The sequence below is a fragment of the Cydia amplana genome, chromosome 26 (genome assembly GCF_948474715.1).
Source record: "Cydia amplana chromosome 26, ilCydAmpl1.1, whole genome shotgun sequence".
NCBI lineage: Eukaryota > Metazoa > Arthropoda > Insecta > Lepidoptera > Tortricidae > Cydia > Cydia amplana.
Genome location: NC_086094.1, coordinates 3,387,370 through 3,411,249, shown reverse-complemented (window position 1 = coordinate 3,411,249; position 23,880 = coordinate 3,387,370). Strand labels below are relative to the sequence as shown.

Sequence of the window (23,880 nt, the reverse complement as noted above, 5' to 3'; positions counted from 1 at the left end):
ATTACGAGGTAGTATGTTTAATGTCCCGTACAATACCCTCCTAAGGCCCAGCCATACAAAGGAAACATCCAAAATTTGCCATTGAAATTTGAACCTAAATTGTAAGAAAAAGAGTTGATTTTGCGTTGATTGCAAATTGAACGAAACAAAGCAAAAGCGACTCTGTTCCAATTGAACATGGTTTCGAACTGAATAGATGCTTGGGCCTTAGAAGCATAGATTAGTAGATAAGTAGGTATACTTTGTTCACGGAACACTTATGAGATCACTTCGGTCTTGCAAATCAGTTTATCTGTTTCTAATATTATAGCAGTCATGTTTAGTGTGGGGAGGCCACATCTCTAAACTCGGCGTAGGTGATAAAACCATCGTTGTCCTTGTCTGCCTGACCCAGTGCCCCCTCCACAATCTGCGTCAGATCGTCGTCTGAATACACCGTCGGGCTCTCGACTTTCACGCCTTCAGCTCCTGCGGATATAAAATATGTTAGATACTGTGCTATATCCCAAACTAGCGACCCGCCCCGGCTTCGCACGGGTTAACAAATTATACATACACCTTCCTCTTGAATCACTCTACCGAACTGTCAACTTTTTGTTCTAACTGACAGGCCGATATATATCGTCCGGCGGACTGGAAATCAGTGGGCCCCTTAAGCATACATACAGACAGACAGACAGCGGGAAGCGACTTTATTTTATAGTTTTTGAATGTATGAGATTGATACATGACACAATAGTTTTTGATATGTCACACTTTTGTGATAAATTATTCTATAGCGGATAGCTAAAATGCGGATATGGCACAATATTTTTGAAAAATATGTTTTTCCAAAAACCGATTAGTGTCAATTATAGCATATTTTTTTGTTATTTTAGGAATCATTAAAAAACGATTTTGCTCAAAAATGGATATGGCACAAACGTATTCTCAGCCGGCGCTATGGTACAGCTAAACATACAAAAGAAAAATACGACTAGCTATAAGTAAAATTGTATTGATTTTACCTTAGTATCTGCAAAGAAAAACTAATTATTAAAATGATAAAATAGATAGATAGATAGATAGATAAAATCTTTATTCAACCACAACTTACATGTTTTGTGACACAATAAATAAATAACAAGAGGCAAAAAGAAAGTTGACAAGAGACAAAAAGAAGAAAGCAACATACAATTTGACACTAATAGCAGTAATAGCAATTTACATATTTATTTTACCTAAGTAGAGGGTCATGTGTTGTGGTAAAGAATAGGCGCTGACTCAGCATAGATACTGCGGAGACCGCAGCGCTGATCTTCCGTCAGAACCTTAAATAAACCTACAGTAATGAACGACCAGTGCAGCGCCAGTCGATGTATGTATGAAATACGTATATATTTATATATATGTATTTATATGTATTTGTATATTTGTAGATACTATAAATATTTGAAAAAATAGAATTTACTTACATAATATGTGTCGCGTAACGGTGTGGGTACAAACAAAGTATGACGCATAAGTTAGTACTTACTTGTTAATAATTTAATATTAAACCAAGAAAATGGGAACATTACACGTTTGTATTTCTAATGAACATATGGTATTTTCTTTATACATAATTAATGATTACCTCCTAGGAGTCCTACGTATATGGCTGAAAAAACAAGGTTATAATTATTCAAAAAAAAAAGAATAATCGATTTCAAAAAGCATTAAGAATAAGGGGCTGTTCATAAATTACGTCATCTATTTTTGACGACCCCCCCCTAAAATCATCCATAAATCATGCTTCGAATTCCATCCATAAATCATGTTTCCTCCTACGTCTTGCTACCATCATCCGATATCCCGACCTCCCCCCCCTCCCCCCCAAATTGAAATGACGTAATATGAATAGCCCCTTTGTAATGTACTCCTGACACTCCCAATATACCTACGCCAAAGTATGTATGTACATTGTATACATTTTGTTGTTAGATATAAGTTTTCTTTCGGTTTTCAAATGCGCCCGCCTACAATCTTTTCTGCTTTGCCTTAAGGTTGACTGGTAGAGAAGGCCTCATGGCATTAAGTTCGCCTTTTGTACATTAAGTTGTTCTTTTGTGCAATAAAGTTTAAATAAATTTGAAGCACACGCTGTTTTGTCACCAACTCGCCTCCAGATCCTCTGACCTTCGCCCATGCACGTGTAAACTACTTCCCGCCTGCAGTCTTCGGAGCACCCTGCGCCTTAGCCCTGGCCTTGTAGCTGCTGACCCGGTACTCGAGATAGTCGACGTACCCGTCCTTATCAATGTCCGTGTGCTTCAACACGTGTTCCAGCAGGTCTTCCAGCTGCTTGTCCGTGTAAGTTGCGTGATTTTTGTCCACTTGACCTGGAATCATGTTAAACTTGTGACCAACACTTCATGGACCCCCTACCACCGCAGTTATTTTAAGATCCTAAATGTCAATGCTCTTAGAAATCTGTCAATTCTACAGCTGGTCAAGCAAACCTTGTCAGTAAGAAAAGGCGCGAAATTCAAATTTTCTATGGGACGATATCCCTTCGCGCCTACATTTTTCAAATTTGCCGCCTTTTTCTACTGACAAGATCTGCTTGACCAGCTATAATTAATCTACCTAACAAACTGGTGGTCCCAGACAATCAGATCTGAATTTATTTTTAATTTAAAAACTTTTATTTAGCTTCACTGCGTATAACCTAAAGTCCGTCAACCAAATCTTGTCAGTAGTAAAAGGCGGCAAATTTGAAAAATCGCGGGTTAGCAACACTGTGTTCAAATAATTCCAAAACGCGTGTCATCAGTGTTTTATCTGTGGAATGTGGATCGTGATATCGTGAATGACAGCCGTCACCTTATTTGTTTTCATTTGGTTTTCATTCTGAATCGTTTCTGTTTCAAGAGATATTTCTGCTGTCACCATTAAATACCAATACATTAAATAAGAATAAGCAAAGCTAAGGGGCCTACAATGTACAATCATGCTCGTTGATGGTAAACATTACTAAAAATGGAGGTTATGACAAGTACTGGAAGAACTCTTTCGAACTTTTAAGATTATGTCAAAGAGTAGTATAATATATGGATTATGTTCAGTTTTTTTGTTTTAGGGTTAAAAGGCATAAATAAAATGAAAACGTATGCCTAAATCTATCCAACAAGACCATAAATTGTGTCCTGGAAACCGTCCATAGGCCCACATGTCTAATATTTTCAGCAATCACTTGTGACTATTTACAAAGGTAAACCTTTTAAACAGTATTAAGAGCCTTGATTATATCGCCGTTCTTTCGCAATATCTACCTAATCCATACATGTTTGTTGCAGGATTAAATCTTGCCCAATATAAGGCGTTCGTAGTAGAAAGTATCTCTTCAGACAATACTTACCTATGGCGGTTTATATACGTGTACAACGCAACCAAGTCGAAAAGTGCCCCTTATCTTATTTACCTTTAAATTAAATAAACACCCAAATATCAGTTGTTTTATTTTTAATATGTATATTGTACAATATATACCAATCAAAAAAATTACACAGGTATGTCATATTCATTCAGAACAGTACACTAATTTACATTAACAAGTGGCATATTATATTGTAAATAACAAATATATGCACTATCTAATTATCTGCATTTTGATATGATTTTATTTTAGTAAACTTAGAAGACATAGGGAACAAAGAGAATATAAGCACTACGATAGAGAGTTGTTTTTGATATCTTCAAATTTGTTCATCATTTTGATTAACATTGTTTTAACATCGCTTTTAAATTGTCCGTCCATGTTTCAATTTTTTTCAATAAACCGCGAGTGACAATTTGAATTGACGTACGCAGGGCGCGCTCAGCGGAAAAAAAAATCTTATGGTTCGATGTACATTGCTGCTTTTCTTAGCGCAATACTGCTCTTTGAGTGTTGCCCTACTTTAGTTTGCTTTACATTGCTACTGACAAGATTTGGTTGACGGACTATATATCTCTTTGTACCTATGGTGCTTCAAATCTTGTAACTTAAATTTGACCCACTTCTCACCACTTGGGTGTCTGATTGTGCTGAAATTTCGCATACTTCCATATTTACGATGACAATGCAATAATATGCTAACATGGAGCTGATCTGATGATGCAGTCGGAAGGTAGCCAAAGGAACTCTTCGATGGAAAAACATAAACACGTTCAGTTTAGGCTCATTTGAAAGGTCTCGAGAAGTACTTGATTGATATGGAAAGTTAAGAAAGTACAGTCGGCAATAAAAGTGTGTATCAAAAAATATTTTTGACGGATATTTATTTATTCAGATGTGCGTGTGCCCATTACAAACCCACGTACCTATATTTTTCCGGACACGTTCCGCGATTAAGTTCAATGTCATACACTTATCATAAAAATAAGAAACATCACAAATAAATAAAAAAACAGCACTTACCCTAGATTCAAGTAGGGATTTCGTAAGTAATACTAACGTAGCAACATTCACAACACTTTCGGACGCTCGTACTACGTTCGTCAAAATAACGTTTTTTTGTACTCGGACCATATTTTGTATGTACAATATGTCACATACATGTCGATATCATTAGTACAGTCGCCATCAGATATATCGGAGCGGCCAAGGTGCTCAAAAGTACCTGAACACGCACTCTAACGCCTTGACAATAGATGCGTGTTCAGATATTTGTGAGCACTTTGGCCGCTCCGATATATCTGATGGCGACTGTGCCTACAAGCCAGCAAACATATGAATCTTACTTGAAAGCAGAGCAGCTTAGCAACTGAACTTTCTGCAACTATTCTTAAATTATTATATTTTTAAGTTCATTACCGCGAAGCAATTGTTTAAAAACAAACTTCGTAAATCGGTAGTCCGTTACCGTTTGGTGGTAGTTGGTGATAGGTAGATCTCATTATAAACAACTACAGCACAATACACAACACTACACAATACATAATATAGAGAGTCTGTTCGGAAAGAGAAGAGTCGTGGAATGTATTGGGCCCCATACATAATAATTAAGTATTATAGGACATTCTTACACATATTGACTAAGTCCCACAGTAAGCTCATGAAGGTTTGTGTTGTGGGTACGCAGACAACGATATAAGTACATAGGTAATATACAATACATAAATACATCGAAAACACCCAAGACTCAGGAACAAATATCTGTGCTCACCACACAAATAAATGCTCTTACCGGGATTCGAACCCAGGACCGCGGCTTCACAGACAGGGTCACTACCCATTAGGCCAGACCAGTCGTCATACATTCCACGACTCTTCCCTTTCTGCACAGACTCTATTACCCTTTTACCCTTCCCAATAACAACACATAGAGCAGCTACTAATACCCACATTAGTGTAAGGCCTGAGTGGACGCTCGAGTTGGGCGTGCAGCGGGGCGGGGCGTGCCGCGTGCTGCGTGCATGTTAAACAAATGCAAGCGTATAGGAGCGGCCTTGTGGACGCTGCTCACATTACTCGTGAGCCCACAGCTACACTGCACGCCCCGCCCAACGCTCCGCTTCGAGCGTCCACTCAGGCCTTACACTTAAAGAGTCGCTGGTAGCTAAAGTTCGTCGGAATTAACACTCTGCACAGAAGCAACAGAAGGACTTTCATTCTTCATACTTAAGAGTTAGCTTGGACGGACGGACGGAACAAGACATTCAAGCGAGCGGCTTCCAAATCCTTTTGGGAGAAGACCAGGCACCCCGCGCTGTGTCGGACATAGGCTGGTGATGATGATGAGTAACTTGGCACCCGACAACAATAATATAATATGGATTTTAAAATACAAGTTTCCAAATAATTGTAAACGACTCCTTTTCCTAGAAATATAATCCATAATCTTTAATAGAAAATAACCGACTTCTCTAACTACTAGCCTAACCCGACTTAACGGCGCTTATACTTTATTTGGTAATATGTATCCTACATTTTATGGTAATCATAGTGGTTTTCTTTAGTTTAGGTATCATAGTGGTTTTCCGGGTCAAGGTCCGGGTCCGGATCCGAGTCCGGGTCCGAGTCCGAGTACGGGTCCGAGTCCGGAGTCCGGGGCCCAGTCCAAGTCAAAATCGAAATTCAAAATCACAAAACGTGTAGATACTATGCGTCGTTGAAGAGTTCTGTTCTGATCATCATCAGCAGTTCAACTTCATCAAATGCCACAGTTTTTAATGTAAATGCTTGATTTTCTGATCAAAATATATAAAATTCTATACGTATGCCTTTAAGATTTGAGGAGTTCCCTCGATTCCTCATGGATCCCATGTTCAGGACTTGAGATTGACATAAATGTGCCTAAAAACTTAACTTGCTTAACAAACATAACGAAAAGGACAAATCGTCAAACGTGTACTATGCGTCGTTGAAGAGTTCCGTTATGATCATCATCAGCAGTTCCACTCCATCAAATGCGACAGTCTTTAATGAAAATGCTCGATTTTCTGATGAAAATACAAAAGTCTCAATACGCATGCCTTTAAGATTGGAGGAGTTCCCTCGATTCCTCGTGGATCCCATCATCAGAACTCGAGCTTGACAAAAATGTGGCTTAAAAACTTAACTTGCTAAACAAACATAACGAAGAGGACAAGTCGCCTAACGTGAACTATGCGTCGTTGAAGAGTTCTATTCTGATCATCATCAGCAGTTCCACTGCATCAAATGCGACAGTTTTTAATGAAAATGCTTAATTTTTTAATGAAAATACAAAAATCTCTATACGCATGCCTTTAAGATTTGAGGAGTTCCCTCGATTCCTCATGGATCCCATCATCAGAACTCGAGCTTGACAAAAATGTGGATTAAAAACTTAACTTGCTTAACAAACATAACGAAGAGGACAAATCGTCAAACGTGTACTATGCGTCGTTGAAGAGTTCCGTTCTGATCATCATCAGCAGTTCCACTTCATCAAATGTCACTTTTTTGAATGTATATGCTTGATTTGTTGATAAAAACACAAAAATCACTATATGTATGCCTTTAAGATTTGAGGAGTTCCCTCGATTCCTCATGGATCCTATCATCAGAACTGGGTTTTGACAAAAATGGGACCAATCTGTATGCATATACGTACAATCAAAAAAAAATTTCAAAATCGGTCCTGTAATGACGGAGATATGGAGTAACAAACATAAAAAATAAAAATAAATAAATAAATAAAAACATACAACCGAATTGATAACCTCCTCCTTTTAGATTTGGAAGTCTGTTAAAAATAAATAAAAACCATGCAACAAACGTTTATTAAACCTTAAAACGTCAGCGTACGCCCATCTTTCAACTGCAATTCCTTTCTAATTCCCGGCCTCTTCATCCCCTCCTTATACTCCGCGTAGTCTATGAATCCATCTCCGTTAAAATCGTTGTTAGACAACACCATATCCGTGAGCAGGGATAGCTCAGTGTCGTCCATGTGAGTCACTTTCCTTTCGTGGCCGTCTGCAAGCGTTGACGCGGTTACATTTTGATCGCCAAAACATGGCCAAAGCCATAGATGGCAGGATCCTAATATATGTGGTATACGCGTGCGTCCGTGAGGGACAAAACCAGGGATGTTACGGAGCTCCGTTTCCGTTTCCGTTAAGTCGGAACTTCCGTTTGGTATTACACATCCGTTTCTGTTCCGGTTCCGTTACTTTTGAAACGGATGTTACATCGGATGTCAATGCTTGGCGCGGCAGCGGGACATGAGCGGCGTACATCAAAAACAAACAGGTTTATACCAGTCATCCACTCATAGCCCCGCTTGCCACGTGCTGCAGTAATTAGATGTTTTGATTTATTCGTGTTGTTGAATTTAAAGTACCTATTCGTATGTTGTGTTGTGTAATGTGTACCTACTGACAGTAGGTACTGACTCACGCTAGTCAGGCTCCGGTTCTGGTTCCGGTTCCGTTTTCGGTTCCGATTCCGTTTCTGGTTCCGATAAACTAAATTTAAAACATCTGGTTCCACTAAAACCACGTCCGTTACATCACTTGGTCGAATTTATTTGTTGCCTCTCATAATCCATACTAATTAACGGTGGGGAATAAAGAAAAATGTGAGACTGTGACAAGGACAAACAATAATAGCGCTTTCGCTGCTACTCCTACATAAGACTATCCCGTTCGTTCATTTCCCATTTCCCCCCACCCCTCATGCCTGATCCAGTTAAAATAGTAGATTCATGGCCAAAGTCCAAATACGTCATAATAATATGCAGTCAATAGGGAATGGTCCAAACGCCACGTTTAGATAAGACTTATCGGGTCTTTTATAAGAGTTTTTTTTACTATAATTAATTACGAGATTTAAGTATGACAAGTTAATTTAGTTAATTTAATGTTATAATAGGTTTCCTTAGTTGTAATACTTGTATTTGAATATAACAATACTGATAACAATGTTCTTTTATTATGACGTAAGGGGACAACGTGACCGGTTTTCCATACAAGTTTCGTAAATTGTAAACGACTACCTTTCCTAGAAATATAATCCAAAATAAACAAAAACCATTCAACAAAACGTTTATTGAACCTTAAAACGTCAGCGTACGCCCATCTTTCAACTGCAATTCCTTTCTAATTGCCGGCTTCCACATCCCCTCCTTATACTCCGCGTAGTCTATGAATCCATCTCCGTTAAAATCGTTCTTGGACAACACCATATCCGTGAGCAGAGACAGCTCGGTGTCATCCATGTGGGTCACTTTCCTTTCGTGGCCGTCTGCAAGCGGTTGACGCGGTTACTTTTTGATCGCCAAAGCCCGAATACGTCATATCCAGTCAATAATAGGTTTTTTTTTACTCTACCTATGTACATTAGTATAGTTTCAGGATTTTTTTTAAATCTATACTTATGTAAAAATATATTTAAAGTTCCTAGGGATAGTTATGTAGGTATATGACTATGTATTAAATTAACAGTATATAAGTGTTTTGGTGTGGTTTTGGTATTAGTACCTAGAGCTGTAAACTTATACTTGTGTTTATTTAAAGAATAAAGAAGAATAGGGAAGGTTTGGCACTTTTGGGCTGGGTGGGAGTCGGATGGAGGTGATAGTATAAGTAGGGTAGTATTTTAGGTAGTATTGTGCTTATCTTTTTTATTTATTTTATTATTATTTTTTTTATAATCAACTATACAATACCACTTTACAGAGTTATCCAATACGTGATATGTATTACATAAAGACAAAAAATTAACACACTTAAAAATATTACAGTGAAAAACAGACTATAACTAAATATTTGGCAGATAACATAATTGCCGGCTTGTTATCTTTGTGAATTCACTCAGAGTGCAGTTAAATATATCTATTTTGGCGGAGACTTCGTTCAATATTACTATTGCCCTGACAATGGGCGCTTTGGCAAGTAAATTAGTGCGCGCAGTCGGGCGCTCCAACAGGCGTGGCGCACGCCGTCGAGGCCCTCGAGGCACCAACAGTCCCAGCGAACCCAGTTTTAGTTAGTTTTAGTGTCTTTGTTTGTACCTTTTGTTTTGTGTTATATGTGCATACGTTTTTATATTAAATAAAGTTTAATAGGGAATGGTATTAACGCCACGTTTAAATAAGGCTTCTCGGGTCTTTTATAAGAGTTTTTTTGGAGATTTTGTATGCCAAGTTAATTTAATGTATTAATAGGTTTCCATAGTTGTAACTTGTAAGCGCCATAATCAGGGAGTAATGGAGTAAATATGTTTGGATTGGAGGTGTACATACGTATGTTTAAAATGGGTTTCGTGTGGTTTCGTGTAGGTATGTATGTTTTATGCTTTTAAGGATGACTGACGCTAGACCCAGCTGTGCCCGGGCCACGGCGTCCGACATGTCATTTTCTATAACGGCTGATCGGTAATCTCGTGGGGTGCTTTCCATAGAAAACGAAGCTCCGGCCCGGTCCCGGCCCGGTCTAGCGTGAGTCATCCTTTATGCTTATCTAATGTCCGTATTGATATACTATTGATTTCATTTTAAATATAATTAAAATCAAACATACTACCAACATAATTTTTTTGGTCGTACTTCGCGTGTTGCAGGTGTCCATGGGCGGCGGTAATCGCTTACCACCAGGCGATTCATCTCTTGCCTCTTAAGTATATCATAAAATAAAAAACCTACATCGAGAAAAGGTAGGTAGTGCCTTTCATTTCATAACTTTTATACTTAGAATTTTTAGCTTAACACGTAATTTATTTCAAAATAAAAGCATCACGTTATGATTTCAGTTTAATTTTCAAAAAGAAATCGTCCTGCCATCTTTCAGCTCCACCTGCTTCCTACCCTCAGTTTCCGTCAAAGCCTTTTTATATTCAGCGTAGTCAATGTAACCGTCTGAATTCTTGTCCATATTCATCATCATCATATCAATTAGTAGAGACAGTTCCTTGTCGTCCATGTGAGTGACCTTCTCTTCGTGACCGTCTGTAAGCGTGTTTCACGTCGTGGTTAGCGTATAAGATGGATGTAGGTTTAGATAAAGTTATAGTTATCTTGGATGTTTTCTATATGTAGATACTTATACTAGATGTCATAGACTAGGAATCCTCTAGACGGAGTTTAGAGCAATTATTTCATGAAACCGATGCTGCCAAAAATACTGGGGTGCGGGGGACGAGGTGAGCGAGTCTCGTGCCGTGATTGGTCCGTTCAAAGACACGGACGTCACACAAAGACACTTTGACTCGAAGATGGAGTAAAACTACCGTATATTTGTGGCAGAGGGGGTAGCGCTACTATGCTCAGTCTAGACTTCTAGAGGATGTCTTGTCTGTGGTGCTTATAGATAATTTAATATGAGTATCACACCGATAATGCCTGTACATTGACGTATATCTCAAGAGTGGCCGTAAGGTTAGCATCTTTGATATAAAAACAAGAATTAGAAGTAAAGAATTCTGATAATCTTAATAAGAAGGAAATAATAAGTATCCTAATTTGACTGAGAATAAAAAATAGAATAACATTTCAAAGTTGTATATTTAAAATCCATCACATAAAATAACGACAAAAATCGGCAAAAGTAATAAAAAATAGTATATTTGAGAAAGCAAGGAAATGCTGAGTTTCATTAGGAATATTTCGAGTAGAACTTACATAATTAAAGGTACCCTGAAGTCCAATCAACTAGGTAGTCAAATTCGACAATTTCTCATCCCTTACTTTTGTACAATTAATTAATTTTAAGTTCTAAATAAGTAATCAATCAATCAGGATTACATATTTTGACACTGTAAATTATCAAAAACAAATAGAAATATCAGAGTTTGACTTTCGTTGATTGTGATTTGCAAGACATGAAATAAGAAATATAAAATCAGTACTGCATTATTGCATGATTATTTAAATAATATTATTTTTAGGAGTGATAATTAATTTAATATTTGAGTAGTATTGAGAACTTATACTATGTTTAGCAATGAAATAGTGAAGTAAGAATACAGATAATATGTACGCTTAGTAATACATGAACAGAAAAATAAGTGGAAGGAAATTGTTGAAAAAAGTATTTATATACCACTAGCGACCCGCCCCGGCTTCGCACTGGTTAAGAAATTATACATAAACCTTCCTCTTGAATCACTCTGTCTATTAAAAAAAACCGCATCAAAATCCGTTGCGTAGTTTTAACCCTTCGTATGTACAAGCACTGATCAGTGCGCACGAATTTAAATCCATTGTTGAATACAATAGGTTTAAATTCGTTCGCACTGATCAGTGCTTGTACATACGAAGGGTTAAAGATCTAAGCATATATACATATAGGGACAGACAGACAGCGGGATGCGACTTTGTTTTATGTAGTGATAATGGCGGTAAACGAGTTTACGGCATATAGGTATAGTGAGAAGCGGTAGTTCAGAAACAAACTGATACTAATTCTAAATGTCTCGTTTTACTAAGCGCACAGAAGATCAAAAAGCACCCTTATAGCTTATTTCAGTTTCCTAACAGTCATTGTTTGTATTGAAATTGATCGATATCGATTCGATTAATCGATTGATTACATAGGAAAAATATATAATCGAGTAGTTTAGAACCAAAAATCGTCGAGCGGCTAATCGACCAATAAATTAAGAAATAGTACCTACAGGTCGATTCGACTGATCAAATCTATTACCTGTTTCCTAAACAAATAAATATAAAAATATTATTTTGTAACTTAAAGGTGGGATCAGACGGTTCATTTTTTGTTGTGTTTCTAGTTTCATTATTCATCTTTCACTCAAAGTGACACGTCTGAACACAAAATGAACCAAAAGTGAAAAATGAATTCATTAGTGAAACAATCCAACAGTGTTGGATATTTTCATTCGGCATCTTTCACTCGCACTCCGAATGAACAAAAAATGAACAGTGTGAACACAGAGTGAACGTTTATTCGGATTTTGCATATTTTTCTCGAATCCTGTGGGTATACTACCTACACAAAGATAGCGTAAAAGCAATAAAATGGTGTTCAAGTGGAACGAAGAAATACTCTATTATTTTTGGAGTATTTTAAAAATTACCAATACCTCTGGAACCACAACATTGATGATTAAGTAGGTATAAAGACAGATCAATCCGGACAAATTCTATAACATCTCTAATTAGTGATTTAAACTTAGAGATTAGTGAAGAAGATGTTAAACTTAAAATAAAGACGATACGGACCCGATATATACTACAGAATTTATCAAAATACGACTATTACAATAATATCTTCGGGCGATCCATGGTCGCACCCACCACCGTCGGCGCTTTCTTTGCTTCTTGCTTGTTAAAATCTTTATTAAATGATCACAAATTAAACTTATAACCAAGACGCACAACTTCATTCGACGCCATAGTGAAAGAAAATAAAAAATGAATAATATTTCCAGCAGCCGTGTGAACGTGAAATGAAACGAAAGTGAAACATTCACTCAAGTGAACATTCATTCGAGTGAACCGCCTGATCCCACCTTAACTTGCTAAAAAATCGACCAGTATATAACCGATTAATGTAAGTACGTACCATTGCCCACACTGTTTAACTGTAGATCGGTGGACCTTATGCAGTTTGTAATAAGGTCCGCCAATGTACAGTTAGAGTATTGCTGTTTATACCTAACTAAAAACCAGAAAACTGACTGTTAGAAAACTAAAACAGCCATAAATAACAAAATATACAAAAACAACCGATTGGAAGGATTCGGATTAGACACTTTGAGTGTACAGTCACATCTATCAATATAGGGTCATTGCTCTAGTTTTCGTCCAGCTCTAGTTTCCGTTCACTTGACGAAATTTGAATATAAACCTACATTTATTTTATTTAAACTTTATTGCACGATAAAAATTGTACAAATGGCGGACTTAATGCCTTAAGGCATTCTCTACCAGTCAACCAATGGGTCAAACAGAAAACTTATACTTAGTGCAGGATTATAGACAAAGAGAAGAAATATGAAACACAAATCAAGTTAAGTATTCTAAACAATATTCTAATTATACACTTACACATATAACAATAATAGCAATATAAACTTACATATATACAAACATGCACACATACATATATAAATAAATATATAATATTATATTATACATTGCTGCACAAATTTGGACTAATTGCAATCCTTAGTGGCTAAACAATATATATATCTACATAAAAATGATATTTTGCAAGTAGCAAATTAAAAATGAAATATATTATTAACTAATCCGTCAAATGGACGAAAACTAGAGCATGGACGGAAACTAGCGCGATGACCCTATACAATTACATTATAAAACTTATAATAGCTTGTAAAGTAATTCTTACGGTCCCGGCCGAGGACTTTAAAAATCACGTTACTTGGCTGGTATTTAGAGCAGGGATGTTGCGAATATCCGCATCCGCATCCGCAACTGCGGAACATCCGCATCTGTATCCGCATAAAATCGATGCGGAGTTTAATGCGGATGCGGATGCGGAACAGGTCGGTACAGGAACGTCTTAACATCGGCGTAAGTGCTACTGCTAGGTAATGTAGTCATTAGCCAAAAAACCTATTAGAAATTAGCAGTCAAGCGTGAGTGGGATTTAATGTACGGAACCCTTGGAACGCGAGTCCGACTCGCACTTGGCCGGTTTTTTGAAATAAAAATTACTAAAATGTAATATTTGACGTTTTTTATGTACCTATCTTAACATCCGCATCTGCATCCGCAGATGTGAGCCTTTAAAAATCTGCATCCGCGGATGTCAAAAAATCTGCATCCGCGGATGTCAAAAAATCGGCATCCGCAACATCCCTGATTTAGAGCTTTTAAAAGAACTTCGACTTTAAAAAGAATCCTATTATTGACAAAATGTAAAATTAGATTTTCTTTAATATGTTAAGATCCACAAGTATTTATTTATTTATAACGTCTCGTTTGTTCAGTTTTGGCACGATTTAGAATATAATAAGATCTACAAGATTATATACAAACAAAGTCTTTTTATATTTCTGTATTTTAGATTCTTATAAAACATGTGGATCCTAAAACAGTGTCAGTTATATTTACTTATAAAGCTACAAGTTACAAATTAACAGTTTTGAACTGAAAAATGTTTACAAGTGACCGTTTTAGACTTCTAATAATTGTAACTAATAGCTTATACAACGGTGCCAAGTAAGTCATATAAAATAGGAAAATTTTCGTACATCAGTAACGGAAATATTTCAAACACCTCCACATCCAATGTGAGTGTTTTTCAAAAGGTTACCAATTTATTCTAATTTTCTATGATACCTTTTGTTACTCAGTGCCAATCAGTACTGTATCGACTCAGTATTTTGTAGTAATACGCTGGTGGCAATATCAGTGTTTTTATTCCAATTTATTTGGGCATATTCAACAACCAAAAATATAATTAAAATGGAAAACATAAATCAGGCAGTTCAAACGCTCCTGATATTAACCCTAAAATTAAATGTTTATTATTTTTGACTTTAGCTGTCTTAATAATTCTTGAATCCCAGAAAGTAAGCGTATTGTCAGATCGCGTTTTGTTTGTGAAATTACTCTGAATATCATTTCAGGATAAATTTTAGGTGATTCTAATATTTCTCTATTTTCCCCATATTTATTAGTCATATCATAGAGAAAAAAATACATAGATTGCTCACTCATAGTAAGACAAGAGTGCTCACTCCGTACATCAGTTTTGGTACCAAAAATACTATTTATTTCAGTGTCGACATCTAGCATCGAGTAGCGGAACTATCAGTACTGCTACATCTATTGTCAAGTACATAGCTGATGTATGGAGTGAGCACTCTTGTCTTACTATATTTCTCTATGGTCATATGGAATTGCCAACTATGCACAAAACCGTATGTTTAATAGACAAATGTTCTTATTTTATTAATTGAGTATGCGGTAAAGGATGGAAATTTTTCGAGCGCCACATACAGTAATTGTGTGTGAGCTACACTTGTAGGTTTGTAAATTGTATGATGCATGTTTTGAGACTTCTAATCCAATACTGATAGCTACCGATAACTGACCATGTTCTTTAAGTCATATCCCCATTTGAGCTCAACATTGCAGCACGTTCTTCTGGACATCAATGCCCTGTTTATCAAAAGCTTGTAACTTGTAATACAAGCGGATATCACTTTTTGACAGCTTTTGTCAGTAAGGGACTTCCACTTGTATTACAAGTTACAAGTTTTTGAGAAACGGGCCTCTGATTAGCGAATTTCAACTTATTTAACATATTTATATCCATTTTTAATACAAGACAACTTACTAGTTTCGATATTAGGCGATGAAACAGCTATAAAAATAGAGTTCGTTTAAGCTATATCTGCAGTGACTTGGCAGTGGCCATTATAAACTTCGTATTTTCCAATCAATTTCACATTTATAGTGGCGCATCCACACTCGGTCTCTTAGACTAAGCTTAGACCGACTCTACGAGTCTAAAACCTCGCTAACGGACGCAGCATAGTTCCATTTTTATCTCATGTCACTATGTCCGCACTTGCTTGTTAGAACGTAACAAAGGTGACAAGCGATAAAAATGCGACCGTGCTAGCACCGCAGAACTTTGTCAATTTATTTAAATGTCTGCTCAAATGGAAAAGCACCCTAAAATCGTCAAGAGCAATGTCTAATACTACTGCCCCTCCTTATTCTGACTCTTCTGCTGTGCCCTAATGAACTCAGGGTAATCTATATATCCATCCCTATTATGGTCATCCATGTTAAGTATAGGGTCTATTAAATTTACTAGTTCATCGTCTCCGAAGATCTTTTCGCCGGCCGGTGGTGACCCTGGCTGTGGTTGTTGCTTGTGTCCCTGTTCTGTGGCGTACATAGAAAAGAGACAGACACAGATGTGAGCGTAGGGTGAGTAGAAACAACTGGCGATGTCGTGCGACTTTAAGTTGGGTGACTTTTTTTTGTTATGGTGAAAATATCACTCTGTATTTATACAAGGTGAGATATTATCACAGTTCAAAATCACTTGCGTTATTAACTTTTTTTTTAAAGTCCAAAATGTCGAATTATTTCATACATACGTATGTAATTTATGTATGAAATAATTGACATTACATTGCAGTACTGCATAATGTCGGATTATTTCAAAAATCGCTCATAATTTCATCATGTTTGAGTCCATTTTCGAAATTTCGTTGCGATATAAAATAATTACTCGAATACACTTTATATAAATTTATACCTACAAGTCGCCATCTAAAAAAAGTCACTCGGCACGAATATCGACTGATTAGTTGTTACTATTTATTAGCGAATAAAAAGTCTCAAAATAAAGAAAAAACTATTTTCAATAGGAAGCTTGAGACTTTTTATACAATGCAAATGAATGAAGGAAAAATATTTCGACTTCGCCCATCATTCATTGACAACTTTGCCAATATCGAAATATTTTTCTTAATAACATACCATGAACACATATTGCCGTAGCCATGAAAAAAACCCACCATTGGCAAAATTTAACATTTAAACAATATAGCAACACTTAATCCCAAAATAGCTGACATAAAGTATTAACAGTTAACCTCAAAAATAAACATAAATAAAAATGGTTGTGTTTTAAAGTTGGAGGCAAAAGTACAGTGTGGAATACCCCTGTTTTATAATTGTAGACGTCATAAAACACCGTACTGTCATAGAGAATGGTACTGTGTATAATAGGTATACATATATTATGTTATTGTTATTATAGTAATAGTGTAAGATTCCTAAACAAATTCATACGTTCTTTCGCCTTTACAATAGTAAAAGTTAACACAAAAGTAATAGCAATTAAATTGCATTTTTAGCAATTAAATTGAGAAAAATTGTACTTCTATTAGTATTTAATTATCCATTTTCCCAATAAATAAATTAGGAAATGTGATGACTGGACAAAGCTGTACCTACTTTATTCTTTTTTTATTCAACTTTTGATATCTCGCGTAAAAACTAATTAGAATAATATTTAAGCTAAAAAAAGTATGGCATTCTAATTATCGCCTTAGAAGGCTTAGAATTTCGTACGAAAAACTTGTTAATAACGGTTTTTTGACGTGATAACGTCTTATAAATCGATGAACACCGGTAGCATGCACGAAAGTGTCTCGTTGTGGACAGATCTCCATGGTAACGTTGTGGACAGATCTCCATGGTAACGTTGTGGACAGATCTCCATGGTAACGTATAAAAGTATACAATTTTTCATCAATGTTTCCTTATGACGTTATCACGCAAAATTATCGTCCGTAAACCGAGTTTACAGACAACCATATTTTATTCAACTTTTGATATCTCAAGTAAAAACTAATTAGAATAAATTTAAGCTAAAAAAGTGTAATAGCATAATAATTATCGCTTAAGAATTTTGTACAAAAAAACTTCTTAATAACGGTTTTTCATTCTAAATCCAATCAAATTTGTCCCCATATTAACTCACATTTATAGACGGGTCTATCGCCAAATTAACCACATTTATTTACATTTATAGACGGGTCGCGACCACGACCAGTGAAACCTGAGTCGAAACGTCAGTAAATAAAGGTAAATATCTGGGTGACCGAGCTTTGCTCGGAAAACATATAAAAACTCGAAAATGCGCGTTTTCCCAGAGATAAAACCTAGCTAGATCGATTTTTCGCCCCCGAAAACTCCCATATAGCAAATTTCATCGAAATCGTTAGAGCCGTTTCCGAGATCCCCGAAATGTATATACATATATAAATAAATAAATACATATACAAGAATTGCTCGTTTAAAGGTATTAGATAGATAAAATTTTCGCGATAGACCCGTCTATAAATGTGAGTTAATATGTGTTCAAAACGCGAAAGTTTTACATATCAAATTTGTCCCGTTGTCATATTATAAAAGTGAAGTGCACTCACCATGCCAGTGTATAAGGCTCTTGATCAACTCGCAGCCATCCAATTTATTATTGTTGTCTGCGTCGTGCATCTTGAAGTAGTGGAACTGCAACTCCTGTTCGGACATCTTGGAGGTGTCTATGGGCACGTCCATGTGCTCCTGGATGTGTCTGGGATGTTTCGGAAACAGATTAGACACGAGCGTTGGTTGCCTAGGCTGCCCTCCTAAGGTAAAAGGCCGTATTTTCAAAGAACACTATATGAAAATAAGGCCTTTTACCTTAGGGAGGGCAGTAGGGGTTGAGCACAAATCACGCGAGGTATTTTCGACTTTTTGACCCTCCCCTCCCCCTTGGTGATATATGGTAAGGTTTTTGGCTACCCCCACATCGAAACCGAGAAAAAGTATCTATTCATGTGGTAGGTATTTTTTTTTAGTTTCGTTCACTGTAGAAAAAAAATACACGTGAACTACAGTGTACACGTGTACAGTTTTGAAAATTCTGAAAAGTTAACGGTTTCAGTTTTCGTATATATATATGCTAGGTTATATAGATATGCTAGGTTAGGTTAGCTTTATGTCAATCCTCAAAAGTGACGCGTTTGTGAAACAAATAAATTATGACTAACGAAAATGCGGACAAACAATACATTATGACTTGAAACTTTATGGGAAACAAAGGGACTATTAAGGATTATTAAAGGGAGGGAATATTACTTAATCCGACATATAATATGAGCCGGTGTAGCTTTATTTGACGATCATAAGCGCATTGTAATATGCCTACCGGAACTATCTTTATCTTTATCTTATCTTATTCAGTATACTCACTCTCTTTCATGCTGTATGTTGGCAGCGTTCAGCAGCTGTGGCTCTGAAAACAAAAGCTAGTTACTGCATTTGAGCTACTAATGCTTAGTGTAAGGCCTGAGTGGACGCTCTTGTTGTGCGTGCAGCGGGGCGGGGCGTGCGGCGTGCATGTTAAACAAATGCGCACGTATAGGAGCGGCCTTAGTGCACGCTGCTCACATCACGCGTGAGCCCGCAGCCACGCTGCACGCCGCGCCGAGCGAGCGTCCACTCAGGCCTTACACTTAGGTATAACCATAGAGAAATATAAGTAAAGACAGAGTTTTAACTCCATACATCAGTTTTCTTACAAAAACGCGAGTTATTTCGTAGTCGACATCTAGCGTCAAGTAGCGGACATTATCAGTACTGCTAGTTGACAATAGATGTTGCGACGAACGAAATGTCTAATGCTCAACAATTTTCAGCTTTTATTATAACCGGATTAACCGGAACTCAATTTTCAACTCCTGCTTGTAATATTAGTTGTAAACAGAGCTGGGCACCGTTAATCAAAAAGTTAACTTCGTTAATCGTTAATCCGTTAAATAAAAAGTTAACTTCGTTAAACGTTAAAACGTTACTTTTCAAAAGTTTTAACGGAAGTTAAAGTTAATCGTTAACTCGAAATCGTAAATATATGCAATAGGAAATAAAACTAGTAGAAATAATCATATCATCGTGTCGTGTGACCGCTCGGTCTCGAATAGTAAGTAAGTTGTTATATTCGTCTCGCTCGCACCCGTGTATCTTATATGACAACTGCTCAGGTTGCCGCGATCGACTCTGTCATACTCTCGTAATAACAAAATTAATACGGCGCACGGGGTAATCAATATCAGACTCTTAGTCAGTAGTACAATTCGCGCTATGTAAAGTTGCACTGCATACAAACCTAACGCAAAGTAGTCGGAACGTGATCGGCGCGGCGCGGCAGCGCGGCCTTGGTGTGAGTAAGTACTTAGGTATTAGACTTAAGGAAAGTTAACGGAAGTTAACAAGTCCGTTACAGGTTTTTAAAGTTAACTTAAAAGTTAATCCGTTACTCTAAAACTTAACTTCGTTAATTAACGGATTAACGGACTTCTGCCCAGCTATAATTGTTTTAGCAGTATATTCTTCATCGGTAGCTACATCTGGTATCGACGTAAGTGACAGAACTTACCACCATGGTGGTCGTGCTGCACGTTGATCTGCCCCTGCTGCGGTTGCTGCTATTGCTGGTATTGTTGCTGCTGAGGTGGCGGTTGTTGGAATTGTTGCTGCTGAGGTGGTGGGGGCTGGTCAATCAACAGAAGTAACAGAACTTACCACCGTGGTGGTCGTGCTGCACGTTGATCTGCCCCTGCTGCGGCTGCTGCTGGTATTCTTGCTGCTGCGGTGGTGGGGGCTGGTATCAACAGAAGTAACAGAACTTACCACCGTGGTGGTCGTGCTGCACTTTGATCTGCCCCTGCTGCGGCTGCTGCTGGTATTGTTGCTGCTGCGGTGGCAGTTGTTGGAATTGTTGCTGCTGCGGTGGTGGGGGCTGGTATCAACAGAAGTAACAGAACTCACCACCGTGGTGGTCGTGCTGCACATTGATTTGCCCCTGCTGCGGTTGCTGCTGCTGCTGGTATTGTTGCTGCTGCGGTGGTGGGGGCTGGTATCAACAGAAGTAACAGAACTTACCACCGTGGTGGTCGTGCTGCACGTTGATCTGCCCCTGCTGCGGCTGCTGCTGGTATTGTTGCTGCTGCGGTGGCAGTTGTTGGAATTGTTGCTGCTGCGGTGGTGGGGGCTGGTATCAACAGAAGTAACAGAACTCACCACCGTGGTGGTCGTGCTGCACATTGATCTGCCCCTGCTGCGGTTGCTGCTGCTGCTGGTATTGTTGCTGCTGCGGTGGTGGGGGCTGGTATCAACAGAAGTAACAGAACTTACCACCGTGGTGGTCGTGCTGCACGTTAATCTTCCCCTGCTGCGGTTGCTGCTGTTGCTGATATTGTTGCTACTGCGGTGGCAGTTGTTGAAATTGTTGCTGGTGCGGTGGTGGGGGCTGGTATCAACAGAAGTAACAGAACTTACCACCATGGTGGTCATGCTGCACTTTGATCTGCCCCTGCTGCGGCTGCTGCTGGTATTGTTGCTGCTGAGGTGGTGGTTGTTGGAATTGTTGCTGCTGCGGTGGTGGGGGCTGGTACTGCTGCTGCTGCTGCTGCTGGAATTGCTGCTGAGGAACCTGCTAAAAATAAATATAAAAATAGTTTTAAAAAATGAATGAGCGAGCGTGAAGCGAAGCTTTTAAGCTTGGGCAAAAATGCTTTTGTATATCGCATTTCTCAACAGATTGTCATGCATTTTTATATAATTATTTTTTTTCAAATATCATATGGTATGACAAATTACAATGATTATAAGTAGTTTAATAAAATATAATTTTATTGGTGGCCAAAGTCACCAGATCTGAAATTATCAGAGCCAATAAACAATTCAACTTTGAAGAAGATGACTCCCTGGTGGATCTTAACCCTTAAATTGACATAAAAATCATGGAATAGTGCTTGGCACTTAATGATGTTGTTGTTGTTGTCTGCCCTAGGGCACCCCGGAGGTGCATAGGTCCTCCACAAGATCCTTCCACGCCTTCCTGTCTTGAGCAACCATTTTGGCCTCATTCGGCTGTCAGCTCATTCTCTATGCTGTGCCTCCAGGTGTGTACAGGATGTTTGCGGGCGAAAAGAGTATCAAAGTTTTATATCCAGTATTTTAATGTACCTAGTCAGGTTAAGGGTTACCTAAGTATTGGTAGATCTTATCTTTCCATCCAATAAAGATTATTAGCAAGATGTTACCTGCTGATGGCCTTGCGGTGGAGGCGGGGGTGGTGGTTGTTGATAATTCTGAAAAAAAAAACATGAATCAAGAAATTGCAGTAATTTTTTTATGCAGAATGAGAGGATATAATAGAGCTGATGTCTTGGCTCTAGTAAACTGAAAAAGTTCACCTAATGTTAATTAGACTATAATTCCATTACAAAAATGAGTGTTTGTAATGGATTACCATTTTAATGCATTTTTTCTAAATTTCTAATTATAAAGCAAGAAGACAAGACTCTCACTAATAGATTTGTATTCTATTGCTTTTAGAATTCAGTGAAACATATGGGGAAACCCCAAACTATGCCAACTTGACATAACAACTAATGAAGAAAGATTAGTTAAAACGCAGGGAGACGTACAGAGGAAGAAAAATAACTAATAGTTACCTGATAGTTCTGTGGGGGTACCCCAGGAGCCACCTTTTGCTGATATTGTTGGGAAATGCAACACTGCAGGAAAGCAGCAAAAACTAGGAAACGCAACATGTTTCACACCTGAAACGTATACAATAACAATTACTACAAACTGTCGCACACCTTAATTCACTAGTTTAACCATAAAAAGCGAAATTATAAGTGAAAACTTTGAAATAAAACCTATGATCTAACCTCCGTGTTAAACCGTGTTTAAAGCGAGGTTAATTGATTTACGTATAAATGTAAGCTACGTGGATATTATGGCGATAAAATGCTTATCGAGTATTCTGATAATGTAAGCCGATTTAGAAATCGCAAGCGTTTCGAAAAAGTGTAACTTCAAACAAATCGACACGTCACGTCAAACGTTAACGTCATTTGACATTTAGTGCGTTTTGTGATCGCAATGTTTTTTTAAGCTCCCTCCACACTCGCGCATGAATCGCGGTTTTGCGCTGCGATTCGTGCACGAGTGCGGAGGGAGCTTTATAGTAAAGAAAAAATCACACGGATTTAGAGTTAATAAACTGGATCGAGTACATTGACCAAAAAGTGTGTCCACATGAGAAGTCAAACTAGAGCCCTGCATCTCGTTCTAATTAGGGTGACCATAAGACATCTGTATGTGGGATATTAGGATAACATGAAATATATCAGTAGGGTGTGACATTTTCTAAATAAAGTGAAATTTTAAGTAGTCGGGTTTTTACTTTCATTTGTAGTCGGCCTCTTTAGCACTCACTCATGGTATGTTCATAAAGGTAGGCTTCCCTTTTGTCCACTTCAGCTTTTTTTAAGTGTAAGCGTCATTGAAGATCTGTTTAGCAAATATGACGTTTTTTTTAAAGTTGGTGCCTTTTTTCTATTGACGGAAATGTGTCCTAGAGTCGGACCAAAAAAAGTCTGCAGCGGATTTGATAGCCACGCAGTGCAAGTGTTGTTTATACGTCATAATTTCATAGAAGTTTGACGTTTAAAATAACACTTGCACTGCGTGAGCTATCAAATCCCCTGCAGACTTTTCTTGGTCTGACTCTACCTATAAAGAATCGATTGTATATATATAAACAGTTTGACACACCTTTTCCGTAACAAAATATTATGTATAAATGAGAGTCTGTAATGTTTAAGGAGTTAAGCACTTTGGTTTTTAATTTTGGCAATTTAAGGGATGTTTACAAAAACAACATAACTGACTACACTGGTTGACACCTGAAACGATTAACATGTTCTTAAAAAAAAATGACAACCGCTCTAATCAGTTATGTTGTTTTTGTAAACATCCCTTCAATTAGGTATTCTATAACAAATCTTAAATTAAACATGCCGAAATAAAGACATACCTATTAAGTTAAACTTACTTTTACATTGCCTACGTTAATAATAAGTATTCTGTGAGACCGATTCACAACGTGCCG

The 23,880-nt window shown here is 37.5% G+C and overlaps 2 protein-coding genes across 7 annotated transcripts; both read right to left on the bottom strand.

The window, feature by feature from the left end:
• Positions 1–319: 319 nt before the first annotated feature.
• LOC134660040 (multiple coagulation factor deficiency protein 2 homolog) lies at positions 320–2,370 on the bottom strand. Its single transcript, XM_063515739.1, has 2 exons — positions 2,190–2,370; positions 320–468 (listed from the first exon to the last, which is right to left on the bottom strand). The coding sequence occupies exons 1-2, from the start codon at positions 2,368–2,370 to the stop codon at positions 320–322; spliced, it is 330 nt and encodes a 109-aa protein (XP_063371809.1).
• Positions 2,371–7,229: 4,859 nt separating this feature from the next.
• Positions 7,230–22,847, bottom strand: LOC134660151 (putative cyclin-dependent serine/threonine-protein kinase DDB_G0272797/DDB_G0274007). Of its 6 annotated transcripts, none has more exons than XM_063515871.1 (7): positions 22,697–22,846; positions 22,433–22,540; positions 22,019–22,066; positions 21,252–21,408; positions 19,167–19,209; positions 18,356–18,504; positions 7,230–7,444 (listed from the first exon to the last, which is right to left on the bottom strand). In XM_063515871.1, the coding sequence occupies exons 2-7, from the start codon at positions 22,529–22,531 to the stop codon at positions 7,257–7,259; spliced, it is 684 nt and encodes a 227-aa protein (XP_063371941.1). In that variant the 5' UTR covers positions 22,532–22,540; positions 22,697–22,846; the 3' UTR covers positions 7,230–7,256. The 6 variants fall into 6 exon arrangements, with proteins under 6 accessions (XP_063371941.1, XP_063371942.1, XP_063371943.1 ...); XM_063515872.1 differs by lacking the exon at positions 7,230–7,444 and adding an exon at positions 8,516–8,713 and having other exon boundaries at positions 22,697–22,847; XM_063515873.1 differs by lacking the exon at positions 7,230–7,444 and adding an exon at positions 16,075–16,295 and having other exon boundaries at positions 22,655–22,843.
• Between the last annotated feature and the right edge of the window lie 1,033 nt (positions 22,848–23,880).